Genomic DNA, 14,733 nt, shown 5'->3' with positions numbered 1-14,733 from the left:
TCTTTAGCATCTTTCAGTATAACTTATTTAGGGACAGGCTATGAATGCTAGTGACAAATTCTAATTGGTGCCTGAGATTATTTTCCTTTCTTTAACTTATAGCTTTGTTAGGTGTAGTATTTAGTTTTTCCTTTACTAGGCTAAGTTTTTTTTTTTTTTTTTTTTTTTTTTTTTTTTTTTTTTTTTTGTCATCTCTGCGTAATCGTCCCAAATTTTTGGTAAAGTCCTAAAGTCCCAATTGGCTTCATCCTTCCCCACCATCCCCCTTCAATCTTAAAATATCCTATCTTCAAGTTGTTTTATTTATTCTGCTGCCTGTTTTTATTGTTTAATCAAGTACAATTTTCTTGTGGCTCACTTACTTTAAAAATTGAAAGCTCACATTTATCAGTTGCTAAATGGTCATTTCTGATGCCCATTTATTAAAGTCATTCCAGAAAGTTCTTGATGTCTGTTGGCATGCAATGTCAGCCACATGTGAAAGATTGAGGCTTTCATTCTCATTTTAACAATCTGGTTTTATTTGTGCCTGCTGTTCAATAAGAAGCAGGCTAATTCTTTTTTTTTTTTTTTTTTTTTTTACAATGCCATTCAGTTCTACATATCAGCCACGGATTCCCTTGTTCTCCCCCATCCTGCTCCCCTCCCCTTCCCCCCAGCCTACCCTCCATTCCCACCTCCTCCAGGGCAAAGCCACCCCGGAGGACTGAGATCCACCTGGTAGACTCAGTCCAGGCAGGTCCAGTTCCCTCCTCCCAGACTGAGCCAAGCGTCCCTGCATAAGCCCCTGGTTTCAAACAGCTAACTCATGCAATGAGCACAGGACCTGGTACCACTGCCTAGATGCCTCCCAAACAGAATCAAGCCAATCAACTGTTTCACCTATTCATAGGGCCTGACCCAGTTGGGGGCCCCTCAGCCTTTGGTTCATACTTCATGTGTTTCCATTCATTTGGCTATTTGTCCCTGTGCTTTATCCAACTTTGGTTTCAACAATTCTCGCTCATATAAACCCTCCTCTTTCTCGCTAATTAGACTCCCAGAGCTCCACCCGGGGCCTAGCTGTGGATCTCCAGATTCCTCAGTCTTTGGATGGGGTTTCTGGCACAACTATTAGGGTGTTTGGCCATCCCATCACCAGAGTAGGTCAGTTCCAGATGTCTCTTGACCATTGCCAGCAGTCTAGTGTGGGCCTCTCTAGCACTTTGTTTCAAGAAGCAGGCTAATTCTTAACTTGTAGTCACTTCTACTGCTTCAGCACTAGCTGGTATATTCGGTAGTTTTCAGTAGTCTCAAACCAGAGGCCATCTGACGCTCCTTTGTTTCAAAGAGCAGTTATGGAATGTAACACAAATCTTAAAGGGTCTTAATTTAAAAAAAAAAAAAAAAGTAGCCATATATTGGGGTGAAAGATGAAAGATCAGAGAAGCAGAACAAGCCACAGCCAACTTAGCTTGCTCCTCAGCCCATTCTGTTCCCATGAATCCTCGGACTGAAAGTCACCCTGGGGGTCTCAATTGAACTGCTGCTTAGTTCCTGTCTCCTCCTCACACCTTAAATACCGTTCTCCACCCAGCCATGTCACTTCCTGGGATTAAAGGTATGTGCGCTTTCCAAGCAAGCAAAGGCATCAGATCTCAAGTGCTGGGCTTAAAGGCATGTGCCACCACTGCCTCTGTTCCCAGTGTAGCCTTGAACTCAGACATCCAGACAGATCTCTGCCTCCCAAATAATAGGATTAAGGGTGTGTGCCACCACTGTCTGGCCTCTATGTCTAATCTAGTGGCTGACTCTGTCCTCTGATGCCCAGATAAGTTTATTAGGGTACACAATATACCACCACAATGGAATCATTCAGAATTAACTGAAAAGAACTCACCCCAAGCCTTTCATGTTCCTGATTTTACTCAGTAGTGGGTGGAGTAACATGAGAGTTTTCAGCTGAAATAAACCCACTTTTCTACTCAAATATTGTCATGGTCTCTATTACAGCAACAGAAAGCAAACTAAGGCTGTTCAACCTCCTTACCCTGAGTGGTAATAGAACACATTACTAGTAGTAAAGGTACCCTGAGATCCCAGACTTGGCAAATAAAGAGGGGAAGTATTTTGCTTGTGCAAACTCAAAGATTCAAAGGTGTTAAGCAAATGTAAGCACATTTAGTCATACATAATACAAAGTTATACAAATGTTTACAAAATAGGAAACACTGACTACTGAATTACCTTTAGTAATCCATCTGTGAATAATGACATTAGTTACTAATGAAAAGTGAAGTTAATAAATCTTTAAAACAAATAATGATTTGGTGTCAGGTATAGTGGGGCACACTTGCAATCCTGACATTTGAGTAGTGGTATAGGTTCAAGGCCAGCCTACACAATACTGGGTGAGGTAGACACAGCACAAAATAGAAAAACACAAGTTTTAAAGTATGTCATATTTTTATTGAAAATGCTAGTCTACTATCCTAACAACTATTTTCATTTATATTGTCAAGTTACACGCTGTATAATGAGCCATCCAATGCAACATTTCCCACACTATACAGGAAACATAAATTTTACATATTTACAGTATTAAAACCAAATATCCCGTTTTGTTAAATGCTTTTTCAAATATAATACAGGAATAGCCAACCTCTCCGTGTCACAAAGAAAATTAAACAAAAGATGAATATGAAAACGCTGCTTTCCAAAACCTCCCACTGACCCAAATATAAGATACATAAACAGCTTTGGAAATCTCAATTTCTCATTAGATGACTATAATGGACACTGGTGGCATGCTGCTGTTTACTAATCATCAGTGCAAACACTGTCTTCAGGATGCCTGCACTGTTTCCACTTACGAGAATACCTGCAGGAAGAACTCTCTTACGCCAAGTCAAGGCAGAAAGGAAATGGTACGGTGGTATAATAAGGCCCTAAGAAAGGCAGCAGGTCGTATAGTTACCTCCTTGTGGGCAAAATCCCTGCCCTAAAACTATGCAACCTACTACCTCTTCCTAGGAACCCATTTTATTCTTGCTGGTCTTCTACGTGGCAGATGCTTCAAGCACGTTAACCCAGGCCTTTAAGTCGCTTCAAAATTCAACCACTTAAGACTTCTTTCACTGGTGTTCTTAAAAGTTCTTGGCCACCTGATCTTGGCAAAAGCCAAAAGGCATCAATTAAAAAAAAAAATCAAATTTAAGTTACAAAATTAAAATCCAATTAAATGAGGATTTTAAAAAAAAAACAAGTCTAATACTCGGGCCACTGCATACTAGTCACTTACATTTAAAACAATTATCAAAATTCAAATAAAGTCTCACAAAATGGCCTCTTGGTAACTAGAAAATTACCTGATAATATATATATAAATCTTGCTTGTGATCTATCAATTGAAACAAATGAACTTAAAGCTTGTCCCATATATAGGCCACATGCTTCTCACTTATAGTTAGCATCTCCATTGACCCAAGGAATTATTTCAATTTTTGATGCCTGAATTTAAACAGAAGCAAATTCTGGTCATGACTTTTGCCACTAGCAAGACCAACTTTAAGAAATCATCTCTCAATAGTCACTGTTAAGTGGTTTTACAAAATACACCAGTTCTCCAAGTTCCATCTACTTGAAGGATGTTAGACCTCATGCAATTAATAACAAAAATATAAAGTGCTGTCTCCAGGCACTTTATACTCCAGCATATTTCAAAACTATAAACTAGTAGATTTCCATGGTAAAAGGAGCAGAAAACCACAAAATTCCTCAGCTACTTGCAACACATCCAATGGGTCATACATATTGTCAATTTAAGATTAAGCAAAAAAGAATGTCTTAAAACATTTCCACTTTTTGGGGGGCATTATTAAATTAGCTGTGTAAGTTCCCCTGCTCCTCAATGTTTTATACATCAAATTTAGAACAAAGACCAATTTTCCAAAGTGCCTGTCTACGCCAGATATTAAATAAAAAGTTGAAGTCTGGTTCAAGGATACTCACTTGGATTGAGCTTACTCAAAGGACAGTTTGTTTCATGTAAAGATCATACTGACTATGACATTGCTTTGCAGTTATAATCAAATATTATAATTGCTCATGCCTTCCACATTCTGCCTTTCCCCTACTTCACTCCAAATAATTTGAACAGCAAATACTTAAAACCTGGAGCTTTTGGCTATGCTTAAAAGGCCCCAGATAGTTTGATCACTAGAAAAAGTTGGGACATGAGCCCATTGATGGTGCTAACATTCAAATAACCTTTTCTAACACCCCTCTCATGTTTCCTTAAAGCTACAATTATGGACTTTGCCACCTGTGTTTTGGGTGATTCTTTTGTTTTGTGGGCAAAACCAAGGTATTAGCAGAGCAAGGGCAGAAGCCAGAGCCCCTCTTTCCTTTTTGTTGGCCAGTAAAGTCTATCCAAACCAACATACCAATAAAGTAGTATTAATACCTATAGCATTCTAAGTATGGAAATAAGCAACTTGATTTCAATCTAGCCCAGAAGTTCCCTTTCCAATTGCTATGTCCATTTACCCAAGACATCTCTCCCTAGACACAAATGTAGAGCAATGAATCAATTCATTATCCCAACAGGCCTGGTCCTAGATACTTACTTTCCCCATTCAGATATGTCTAAACTTTTTGAAACATGAACACTAAAAATGTTACATGACAATGTTTATTGCACATTGAGGAAATTATCTGTAAAACAAAAAAGTCAAAATTCATCTAAGTTTTTTAATATCCTCTAGATAAAAACAATGCAGCAAGTCTACTCCTCAGGGAAGGCAATAGATTGTATAGTTATCTCCTGAACAGGGTAAAATCACTACCCCACAACTATACAATCTACTACCTCACTCTGATAGAGCAATTTTTTCTTCTTGAATAATCATCAATCTCTTTCAAGAAAGGTTAATTTCATTATCAGCATCAATCAAAATTAAATCCTCATTTACACTGACATAGAAAACATGTAAGTAAAAATTTGTCCCATTCCCATTTTATACTTGTTAATTTTTTTAATCACTAAAAGACATGCACATTATAAATAAATGCCTTTTAAGGCAAGTTACACTTTAAAAACACTACAGTTAGTTCTTGATCTTCTATAAAACCACATGAATGCAGACTTTTCCATCACCTTAGGAAAGACAGTAGATTGTATAGTTATCTCCCAGTGGTGGGTGTGACCCTAAAACTATACAACCTACTACCTCATCCCACAGTGAAGAGGACATCCACGGTGAATGTTGTAATCACAGTTGAGTTCGCCAGGAAGCCATTCTCCTTCGTAATCCTGGTTCCCTGCGTAATGAGGAAAAAGAAATATGAAGTTTAAATGAACACTGTTACATGTATGACCTATGTTGTAGTTTTATTATGACTTTATACAATACACTTGGGCATCTATAAACACCTAATTCAGTATGTTACAAGATCCAGAATGCCCCCAATCCAAAAGCCTAAAGTTTTCAAAGTACCAATATGAGGTCACCAAATGAAAAACTTTATAGCTGACCACATACATATGTGGTATCACAGCCAAAATATGGGCACGTTAAATATACATGAAATTATCTTTAAGCAGTAGATAAATGTGTTTATGAGACATAAATGCATTGTGTTTAGACTTGGGTTCCCTTCCCAAGATCTCATTATATATATGCAAATAACCTAAAAGACTTCAAGTAATAATCTAAAAAACCCTTCAAAGTCCCAAGTATCTCAGATAAAGAACCAGTTTTATCTGTCTTGGCAACTTTTGGTCTTTTTTCGCATAACTGCTACAAATAAAAAAAGGCTTCAATACTTAAGCAGCTATTATAAAAGTTTCAGTAGGCACTAAATTAAACACTACAGATTTTGTAGTGGACTTAGTAGTGAAGACTCATTTTATTACAAATATAAGCAAAAACATAGTTTAAAGTTCAGAAATAAAGCCATATACTAGGTTAAGTCAACAGATTTTCAGTGAGAGTACCAAGGAGGCTGGGGCAGGACTGCCACAAATGAGGCCAAATCAGGCTACAAAATTAAATTCCATCTCAAAAGCCAAAGCCAGGCAAGACTAGTCAATGGAGTAAGAACTGTCTTGCCAGTGCGGGGACAGTTACTTATCTAGAAGCAGAGATTAACCTGGGCCCCTACCTACCACCACGTACAAAAGTAACAGCATTAAGTAATTTAATGAAAGGACAATTTTATTATTGCAAAGATATGGCTCATAAACAAATACCCAATAAGTACATAAAAAGATCCTCAACATCATTCATCAGTCATTAGGAAAATGCCTATCCAAAACACACCATCTCACATCCATTAAAACTACTAATCGAAAGGAAATGAAGACTAGAGATATATAAGGAGTAAGGGCGCCAATCGACAAGCCTGAAGACCTAAGTTCAATCCTCAGGATTCACATGGTTGAAGAACTGATTTCCACAAGACACAGACACACAGGCACGCGCGTGGGCACACACACACAAAACGTGTTTTTTTTTTTTAAAATAACGTTATTAACAAGTGCTAGCAAGGATGTACATCAAGTGGAATCTTACAGACTTCTGTTGAGAATAGTGAAACGGCAAAGCTGCTTTTAAAAATTCACTAAAAATTTAAACTCTCATCAAATATCAAATTTTAGTATTGGTCCCAAGTTAGAGATCCTGAAATACTGCGCCTAAATTCCTCCCCAATTTCCCAAATGATGACTGTGATTTAATACCAAAAAGATGATGCATGACCAGGGGCCTCCCTCCAGATTACTTTCAGAATGGGAGCTGGTCACCAGAAAAACCAAGGTCTTACAGAATCTGAACTTTCAGCCTCACTTCTCATACAAGGAAGGAAGCTGGAATGTTAGTCACAAAATGGCCAGTGGTGTAAACCAATCATGCCTCTTAAGTAATGAACAACCTTAAAAGGGATGACATGTTTCAGAAAGCTTTCAGTCTAGAAACATCCTCATGCAAATATGGCTTCTGACCACCAGGGCAAAAGCTCCAGCTAGAAACACTCTGGGCATCACTTTAAATATCTTTTAAGATAAATCAGTGATGGTTTAAGATATCTTTCCTGAGTTCTAGGAACCATTCTAGCAAATTATTGAGCTTCAGGAATGAGTTTTGGCAAGCCTGTGAATTCACAGCCAGAGTTTAAATTCAGGTAGGACCCTAACATACTAAAGTAGATTCTCAAGTGGGACAGGCAGTCTTATAGCAGCTGTATTAACCACAACTGGTGTCCAGAGTTAAGAGAATTGACTGTCAGTGTCAAAAGACAATGCCAAGTTGGTCAGAACTGACTTTTTAATGAGTAAAAACAGTTTACCATTAAGACCTAGCAATTTCCTTCCTAAGCATACACTTAAGAAAAGCAAGGCCAGGTGGTGGTGGCACACACCTTTAATCCCAGCACTTGGGAGGCAGAGGTAGGCGGATCTTTGTGAGTTTGAGGCCAGCCTAGTCTACAGAGTGAGATCCAGGAAAGGTGCAAAGCTACACAGAGAAGGGGGGGGGGGCACAACACAAAAATTCTATATACAAAAGTTCAGAGCAGCACTCTTATTTGAAGTAACACCTCAAATTCTCCTAATCATTCCCTTCAAACTGAAACCTTGTACAATTAATTCGGCCTTCCAAGCTTCTCAGTTTTCCTAGTTGTAGTATTAACACAATAAACAAAACAATCTATGAACAGAGGGAAATATTTACCACACATAAATTTCCATTATTTCTAAGGAAAAGTTGGTACTAAGTTTACCAGCTTGCCCCAAATTGGAGCAGAGCTCATTTCAATTCTACAAGGCCAAGATATGCATTTATAAACATATCTCTAGAAAAGTCAAACCCAGGGCTGGAGATAGCTTAGTGGTAAAGATTATTTGTTGTTCTTTCAGAGGACCCAGCACCTATATTGTGTGGCATACAACCACCTCTAACTGGCTCCAGGGACTTAGAGGTCCTGAGCATGTACACACACATACATACAAATAAATCTTTAAAAAAAAAAATAAACAAAGCAAGCCAAACCTCTGTAAAAAAACAGTATCATCCCCCAGATCCAAGACTGTTCTCTGTTCCAAGTTCAACACTAACCTCCAACCAGCTTCCTCATTTAAAGCATGCTTGGGACTGGAGATGCAGTTCAATGGTAGAATATGTGTAGCATATTTCAAGACCCTGAGTTCAATCCTTCCCAACACTGCACAAAACAAAGTGTAAATCCTTATAACATTATAAAATGTTCTCTCTCCCTCCGTGTGTGTGTGTGTGTGTGTGTGTGTGTGTGTGTGTGTGTGTGTGTGTTTGAGTGCATGTGCATATGAGTGGTGCTGAAAAAACCCAGGACTTGCTAAGCAAGTGTTATAACATTTAGAAATACACTGAGCCCTAAAATGCATTATTCTTCAATCCTGATGAGTGCAGCATGCTTACTTTATACTGTTTCTTCAAGCCAATAATCAATTTAGTAATTGGAGATATTGCTTAGCAGTTAAGGGCACTTTTTTCTTTCTCGAAGAGAAAGTAAGTTCAATTCCCAGCATTCAGAGGCTCAAAACCATCCTAACTCCAGTTCCAGAGGACTCAATGCTCTCTTCTGACCTCTGTAACACATGTGAGTGAACAACTCATGCACATAACCTAAAAACGTTATTTTTTAAAATTCACCAATTTTTATAAAGTATTTTTTAAAGTTGTGTTGAAACAAGAGGCACAGAAATCTACTACATGGAATCATATTTATTATAGTTATTTCCACCTTTCCCAACCCAACAGCAAGAAATATTTTTCTATCTTTTCTGTTATGTGTGAGATAAGGTCTCACAGCCTAGGCCCAAAATTCATCAACAATCCTCCTGCTCCAGATTTCCAGTGCTGAGATTACAGGTGTGAGCCATCACTCAGCATCTATAATTCTAAACAGTTCTGACCAGTTTATACAAAAATAATACTGTTCACAAATCAATATAAACCCTTAACTCCTGTATATAATTATAATCACAAACTGACTGTAGTAATAACTGTTCCCGGTCTGCTATTTAGAAATTCATTAGGGCAAACACTGGAAACTAAAATAAAATCTAAAAGCTGAGGGGAAACAATGTCCAGTTCAAGCAAAGTTAGAGAAACAGTCGGGAAAACCCATCTTACTCCATATAGAAATTAAAACAGCTGACAACTATGTAACACTTGCATACTGTGAGTCAGAAGTAACTTTGTAGTACATTAGGTTCTTGGTATTTTCTTGTGTCTACAGAGTAGCCCAGAAGGCTACTTTTTTGTATAAATTTTTCTTGGGCCCAACTTTCTTACAAGTAGAACAAAGTGTTTCCTCTAGTTGCACCTTCAGTTTCACTTACTTTTCATACACAATTCAAAATTAGAATACTAGCCACTTACAATTTCCCTCTATCTCAAATATTCAATTGAGTATGAATGAAACGAACTGCTGTTGCTTCCTCTGTTGCTTCCTCAACAACATTACTAAACAAACTCCAATGGTATTTGTTTTCCTTTCATAAAGCACTTTCAGTATTTCTAGCAATGATAATTTATGAGCACTCAACTTTTATTTGATTCCTGTTTCTCTAATCAAAGTTAACCCAATTCCACGATCTCTACCACCCTACTAAATACACTGCACTAACACTGAGGTTCATGTTAAGTTTTAAATAGCCAAGTATTTACTAGGTCACATTTCCCCAAAAGGACCATTTCCTTTCTTAGACATATGGCAGATATTTAAGACACTCTTTTTATTAAATCAATATAATTAAATTCTGAAAACTGTTAAAAGGTAATCAATGCCAAGTCAATCCTCAGTGCTCCCTTTTAAGTTTCTCATTATAAAAAGGAACATTAAGCCAAATCTTCTATCATACACAAGCAAGTTCTGTTATCCCCATATACCTAAATACACTCTGCTCTAAAGCCTAAACATGTGCAGTTAGGGCAAGGTAGTGACTCCAACCTGGGTGACTCTAAAATCTTCTACCTTCCTTCCCTACATTCAAAAACTCTGCACAGTCACCATTATCTTTAACCTAAACCTAGTTATTTAATAGAGATCACAAAACTTGCTAAAATGAAGTATTCTTAACAGACAATTCCTTCAGTCTAAATTCCTTTCTAGGCACTAGCCAATCACAGAAGCCAAAAGAAAAGATATGGGGCTGGGCATGGTGGCACACGCCTTTAATCCAGAAACTTAGGAAGCAGAAGCAAGAGAATTTGTGTTCCAGGCTAGCTAGGGATGCACAGAACTGTCTCAAAACTAGATAAAAAAGAAAACAAGGTATGGAGATTCGATCAAGGTTTTGTCAGTATTTCCTTCCCAGGTCTGCAATGTACTATCACTTTACTGAAATATGCCAGGTGAAATCGAAAAAAAGGGTAACAAAAAATTCTCCCAAACCATATCCACAATACTCATCAATTTAAAGCAAATTATCTAAAATGTCTCAAAATAGTCCTAGCAAAAGTAACACAGTTTACTTTCAGTTGCCTTAGAGAATATAAATCTACCTTGTATCTGGAAAAAGCCTTATCTGAGATAAGGCTGTGGACAGAAAACCTCTATCTTTACAGCCGTTTCCAGCTATCAAAATCTGATTTTTGAAAAGCGGCTAAACACATCACAGTTGCATTATTCATTAAGAAACAACTACTTATCAATACACATCTGAAACCTGAGCAACTCAAAATGATAGACGGTGTAACTAAAATATACTCCGGCTGTAAATGTGAAATACTAAGTACTAATAAAATAAAATACTTTATCTAGTTAATGAAGTCCACTCCTAAGTGATTACATAATGTATAGAACACCTACACAAGCAAAGATCACGTTAAGGATCTGGAGACCCCTTACTACTCTAGTCTTGAGATAATGTGAGGGCAAAAAAAAAATGACGATTAGCATTCTGAGAAGATCCTTTATAATGTAAATAAAAGTTTCTAAAGGCATTGAAAGTTATTACATGATTGAAACACATGCTAGCCTTGAGTGGTAAAATAGACTTACCAACTCATGCACACTTAAGTTAGGGTACAAATTTCACTGAATATGAATGACTATAGAGCGCTGTCACTAATACTCCTTGGAGACTAATGTTAGAGAGGAAATGTGCCCTTCAGGAAGACATTAATCTTTCTTTGCTACTCACAAAATGGTACTTTGCAAGTATACAAATGCATGCAGCTGAATTAGCTCGTTATTTCATGCTTTTCCAAAAAAAAAAAATTCTGATCACACAGTAAAGTGATACAGGATTTGGAAAACTGGTATGGTTTTCCCCCATCTCCCTTTCTTTTGAAACAGGGTCTTATATAGCCCAGGCTATCCCGGAACCCTCTATGTAGTTAAGGATAACTTCTAACAATGCTGAGATTACAGGCACATGCCACCATGCCTAACTACAGAGTTCTGGGGATAGAACCCAAGGCATCGGGAATACTTGGCACTCTACCAGCTGAGCTCCAGCTCTGTAGTCTTAAAAGAATTCTTTTAGCCGGGCAGCGGTGGCGGCACATGCCTTCAACCCCAGCACTCAAGAAGCAGAGGCAGGCCTATCTCTGTTGAGGACAAGGCCAGCCTGGTCTACAGAACTAGTTCCCAGACAGCCAGGGCTATGCAAAGACAAGAGAAACTCTGTGGTGGTAAGATTATTTTACAATTACTTTGTGTTGTGTCCACACAAATGCAGAGGTCAAAGGGTAACTTGCATGAGTCAGTTCTCTCTTTCCATCACGTGGGTAAGTGAGTCTCTGGGATCCAAACTCAGGTCACTGTCAGGCCGTTATCACTGAGCTGTCTCCACTCCCTGGATTTGTGTTAACACCAATTAGTTTCCTTGATGGTGAGGGAGGGTTATTGGGGATACTCCCATGAACCTCATGTATTAAGATGAGGCCCACTTAATTCACAACGACCAACTACACATTGAACTATTAAAAGCACTTATTTTATTAGTACTGGAAACCCAACCCACTAATTCAGGCATGCTAGACAAGCTTTCTACCACTGAGCAACAATTCCAGCCAAGACCATTTGTTCAACACTTCACTCTGTGAACTCAGTAAATTACTTTGGGAGGGGGGGATTGAGACAGCGTTTCTGTGTAGCCCTAGCTGTCCTCAAACTCGGAGATCTGTATCCCTCTGCCTCCCGAGTGCTGAGATTAAAGGAGTGGGCCACCACCGCCCTACATGTTCTTTATAACTATGTTTTGCTTTCCTCTGCTTTTCCAACCTGCAAAATTACTGAGTCTCAGAGTCAGCACAACTTCAATTTATACTGAGGGGCACAGTCTGTTTCAGGACTACAAAAGCTATCAATTTCTACAATAAAATTACCCATAAGGGTAAAATGCACACCCCACTTACCAAACTTTAAAAATATTTTTCAGTCTTGACTTTATTTGTAAGATTTCTATCCCTAATAGAGTTCTGACGTTACCAAGTGATATTTTTAATTGTTAGACTCACAATATTCAAATTTTCCAAATTTCTACTGCTTTGGCTGAGACTAGAAAATAAAAGGACGCCAGAATGCAGAAAAATCTGGATTAAACTGTGTTTTCTTATAAAGTTGCTTAACGTGACATTCATCAAAAATGAGAACGCTAACTGTTCTTTAAGAACAGGGTGCCAAGGCTGCAACATTTTTCAATAGTTAAAGAAATCTGTCATTATCTTTCTCCATTCTTAACTGTTTCTCAAGTTTTTCTTTCCCCTCTTACTCTTGGACGATGATACTTTTTACACAAAAAGTTTGGAAGTACAATATACACGACCCCCTCTAACACAGACCCTACACTAGCAAGCTGGATCCCCGAAGGGCACTGCTGGCCAAGGACATAGAGGTTAACGTTGCCTCCGCTAAAGAGCGCCGACAAGTTGATCAGCCAGCCTTCCGAGAGGCACTCGGTCCCGGGAGTTTGCAGCCTCCCAGTCAAAAGGCCACACTCGTTTCCGGTGCCACCGAGCTGCAAATCTCCTGCCCCATGCCCTGGGATACAGTTTCCTCCCGCTCCCGGCTCCCCTCCCCCTTGCCAAGGACGGGCCGCCGCAGCGGACCTCCAGCCCCAGCAGCTGCTGCAGGCCGGCAGGCCGCAGTTGGCCGGGCGGAGAGCAGGGGCAAGCAGCCAGCGCTGGCTCTGCGTCCCTCCCCGCCAGCGCCTTCCCGCCCCGTCCCTCCCCACCCCCCCGCACTTCCTACCTTCCTTCATCCCAACCCCCAGAGCCAAGGTCTCCCCGGCCCACAAACCTGATGGCGGAAGTGACGTCACGGGCCACGGCGCCGCCCGCAGCCAGTCACGCCACAGCGGGAGGCGGGCGCCGGCCAACCGGCGCGGGCCGGAGGGCGGGACTCCCGCCCGCCGCAAGTTTGATTGAAGCGGGAGGGGGAGGGGCGAGGTGAGGAATGTGAAGAATGACCCCCTCCCCCGCCCGGTCGCCGAGGAGCTGGGCGGGAAGCAGAGGGGGCTGGGGCAGGCCGGCGGCCACGCGGCACCCCTCCCCCGCCCGCACCCCGCGGCCCCGGCGCGCCGCCAGCCCCGGGGACCCCCGCCTGCCCGCGGCGGCCGGGGCAGCCCACGGGTCCCGGGGTGCGGCGCGCCGGCCCACAAGTCTTCCCTCCTGCCCGCCCGCCCGTCCGCTGCCGCCGCGAGTCCGAGGGGGGAAAATGGCGACGGCCCCGCGCTCGCCCTCTCGCCCGCGGTACCCACCTCAGGCTGGCGGAGAAGACCTCCGGCCGCCGCCGCCGCCGCCGCCGCCGCCGCGGGAACGGTCCGGCCTTCCCCACCGCGGCCCGCCGCCGCCGCGCCCGGAGAGCAGCGCGCGAGAACCCGGATGGAAGCGCGGGCGGGCGCCGCCTCGGCGGCCTGAGGGAAGGCTACGCGCGCGCCGGGAATCCGATGCGGGGGCGGGCGCCGCGGGCAGCGCGCGTTGCCCATTGGCGGAGGCTCTTGAGTGACGTGCGCCTCACCCTCTCGCTGCAGCCGGTCGGGGCTCACCCGGACCCCACTGGAGGGTGGCGGCGGCTGGGCCCGCCCCGCACTGGGCGGCCGCCGCGGAGAAGGCGGGGCGAGCCCGCCCACCGTGACGGCTCCTCTTTCCCGACTGGAGAACCGGGAGAATAGCGAGGACCGGCCCCGCGGCCCCGCCCTCCGCGGTGATGGACAAGCCACATCACGTGGCCGCGGCTCGCTCGCCCGGCAGCGAGGCGGGAGGGGCCGGAGTGTCCCCGGCGGTTTTCACGTGCGCACGCGGTGTTGGGTCCCCCAGAATCTTCCCTCTCGGCGGCCTGGGGCCGAAGCCGCCCTGTGCCTCAATTCACCCATCTGTCACATAAGTAGTTATGTCACCTATAGTGTAACTTACCGATTTTATTATTTTTTCCCATACCATGTATCGATTTTTTTGTACTATTTTAAAGCAGTCCTTAATTATCCTGTTTTTAAATCAGTGCAAAAGTACTTCTCCATTCCTATTAAAACTTTCCATACTAGGACTCAAGACCTGTTCTGTTTCTTACTAGTTTTAAAAGAGAAAAAAAAAAATGCGAGCACTTATCTGCCATACAGCCAGGGGACATCGCACTGTAGACTTCACTAATGTGCTTATATTATGAACTCAGACTGGCAGCTCTCCTCAGTCTCGTCCAAAGTAAATGGCAAAGGAGTTAAGATGGAGGACTTTGGTCTATAGGAAACTAGAGGAGGGGAATGAACTT

General features: G+C 41.8%; 1 protein-coding gene across 1 annotated transcript; it reads right to left on the bottom strand.

Annotated features, from left to right (window-relative positions):
- Window positions 1-2,426: 2,426 nt before the first annotated feature.
- Window positions 2,427-14,506, bottom strand: LOC119088011. The gene is made up of 2 exons (XM_037205757.1): window positions 13,727-14,506; window positions 2,427-5,301 (listed from the first exon to the last, which is right to left on the bottom strand). Exons 1-2 carry the CDS (start codon window positions 13,952-13,954, stop codon window positions 5,212-5,214), a joined length of 318 nt encoding a protein of 105 aa, XP_037061652.1. The 5' UTR covers window positions 13,955-14,506; the 3' UTR covers window positions 2,427-5,211.
- Between the last annotated feature and the right edge of the window lie 227 nt (window positions 14,507-14,733).

This window comes from Peromyscus leucopus, chromosome 5 (genome assembly GCF_004664715.2).
Source record: "Peromyscus leucopus breed LL Stock chromosome 5, UCI_PerLeu_2.1, whole genome shotgun sequence".
Lineage (NCBI taxonomy): Eukaryota > Metazoa > Chordata > Mammalia > Rodentia > Cricetidae > Peromyscus > Peromyscus leucopus.
The sequence above is the reverse complement of the archived record's forward strand: the minus strand, read 5'-3'. Positions and strand labels throughout refer to the sequence as shown.

Excerpts from the sequence above, each read along its gene's own strand:
- LOC119088011 (XM_037205757.1), bottom strand. The coding sequence starts at position 13,954 with ATGGGCAACGCGCGCTGCCCGCGGCGCCCGCCCCCGCATCGGATTCCC. Across the intron at positions 5,302-13,726 it reads GTCTTCTCCGCCAGCCTGAG|GGAACCAGGATTACGAAGGA; the intron begins GTGGGTACCGCG and ends CTCATTACGCAG.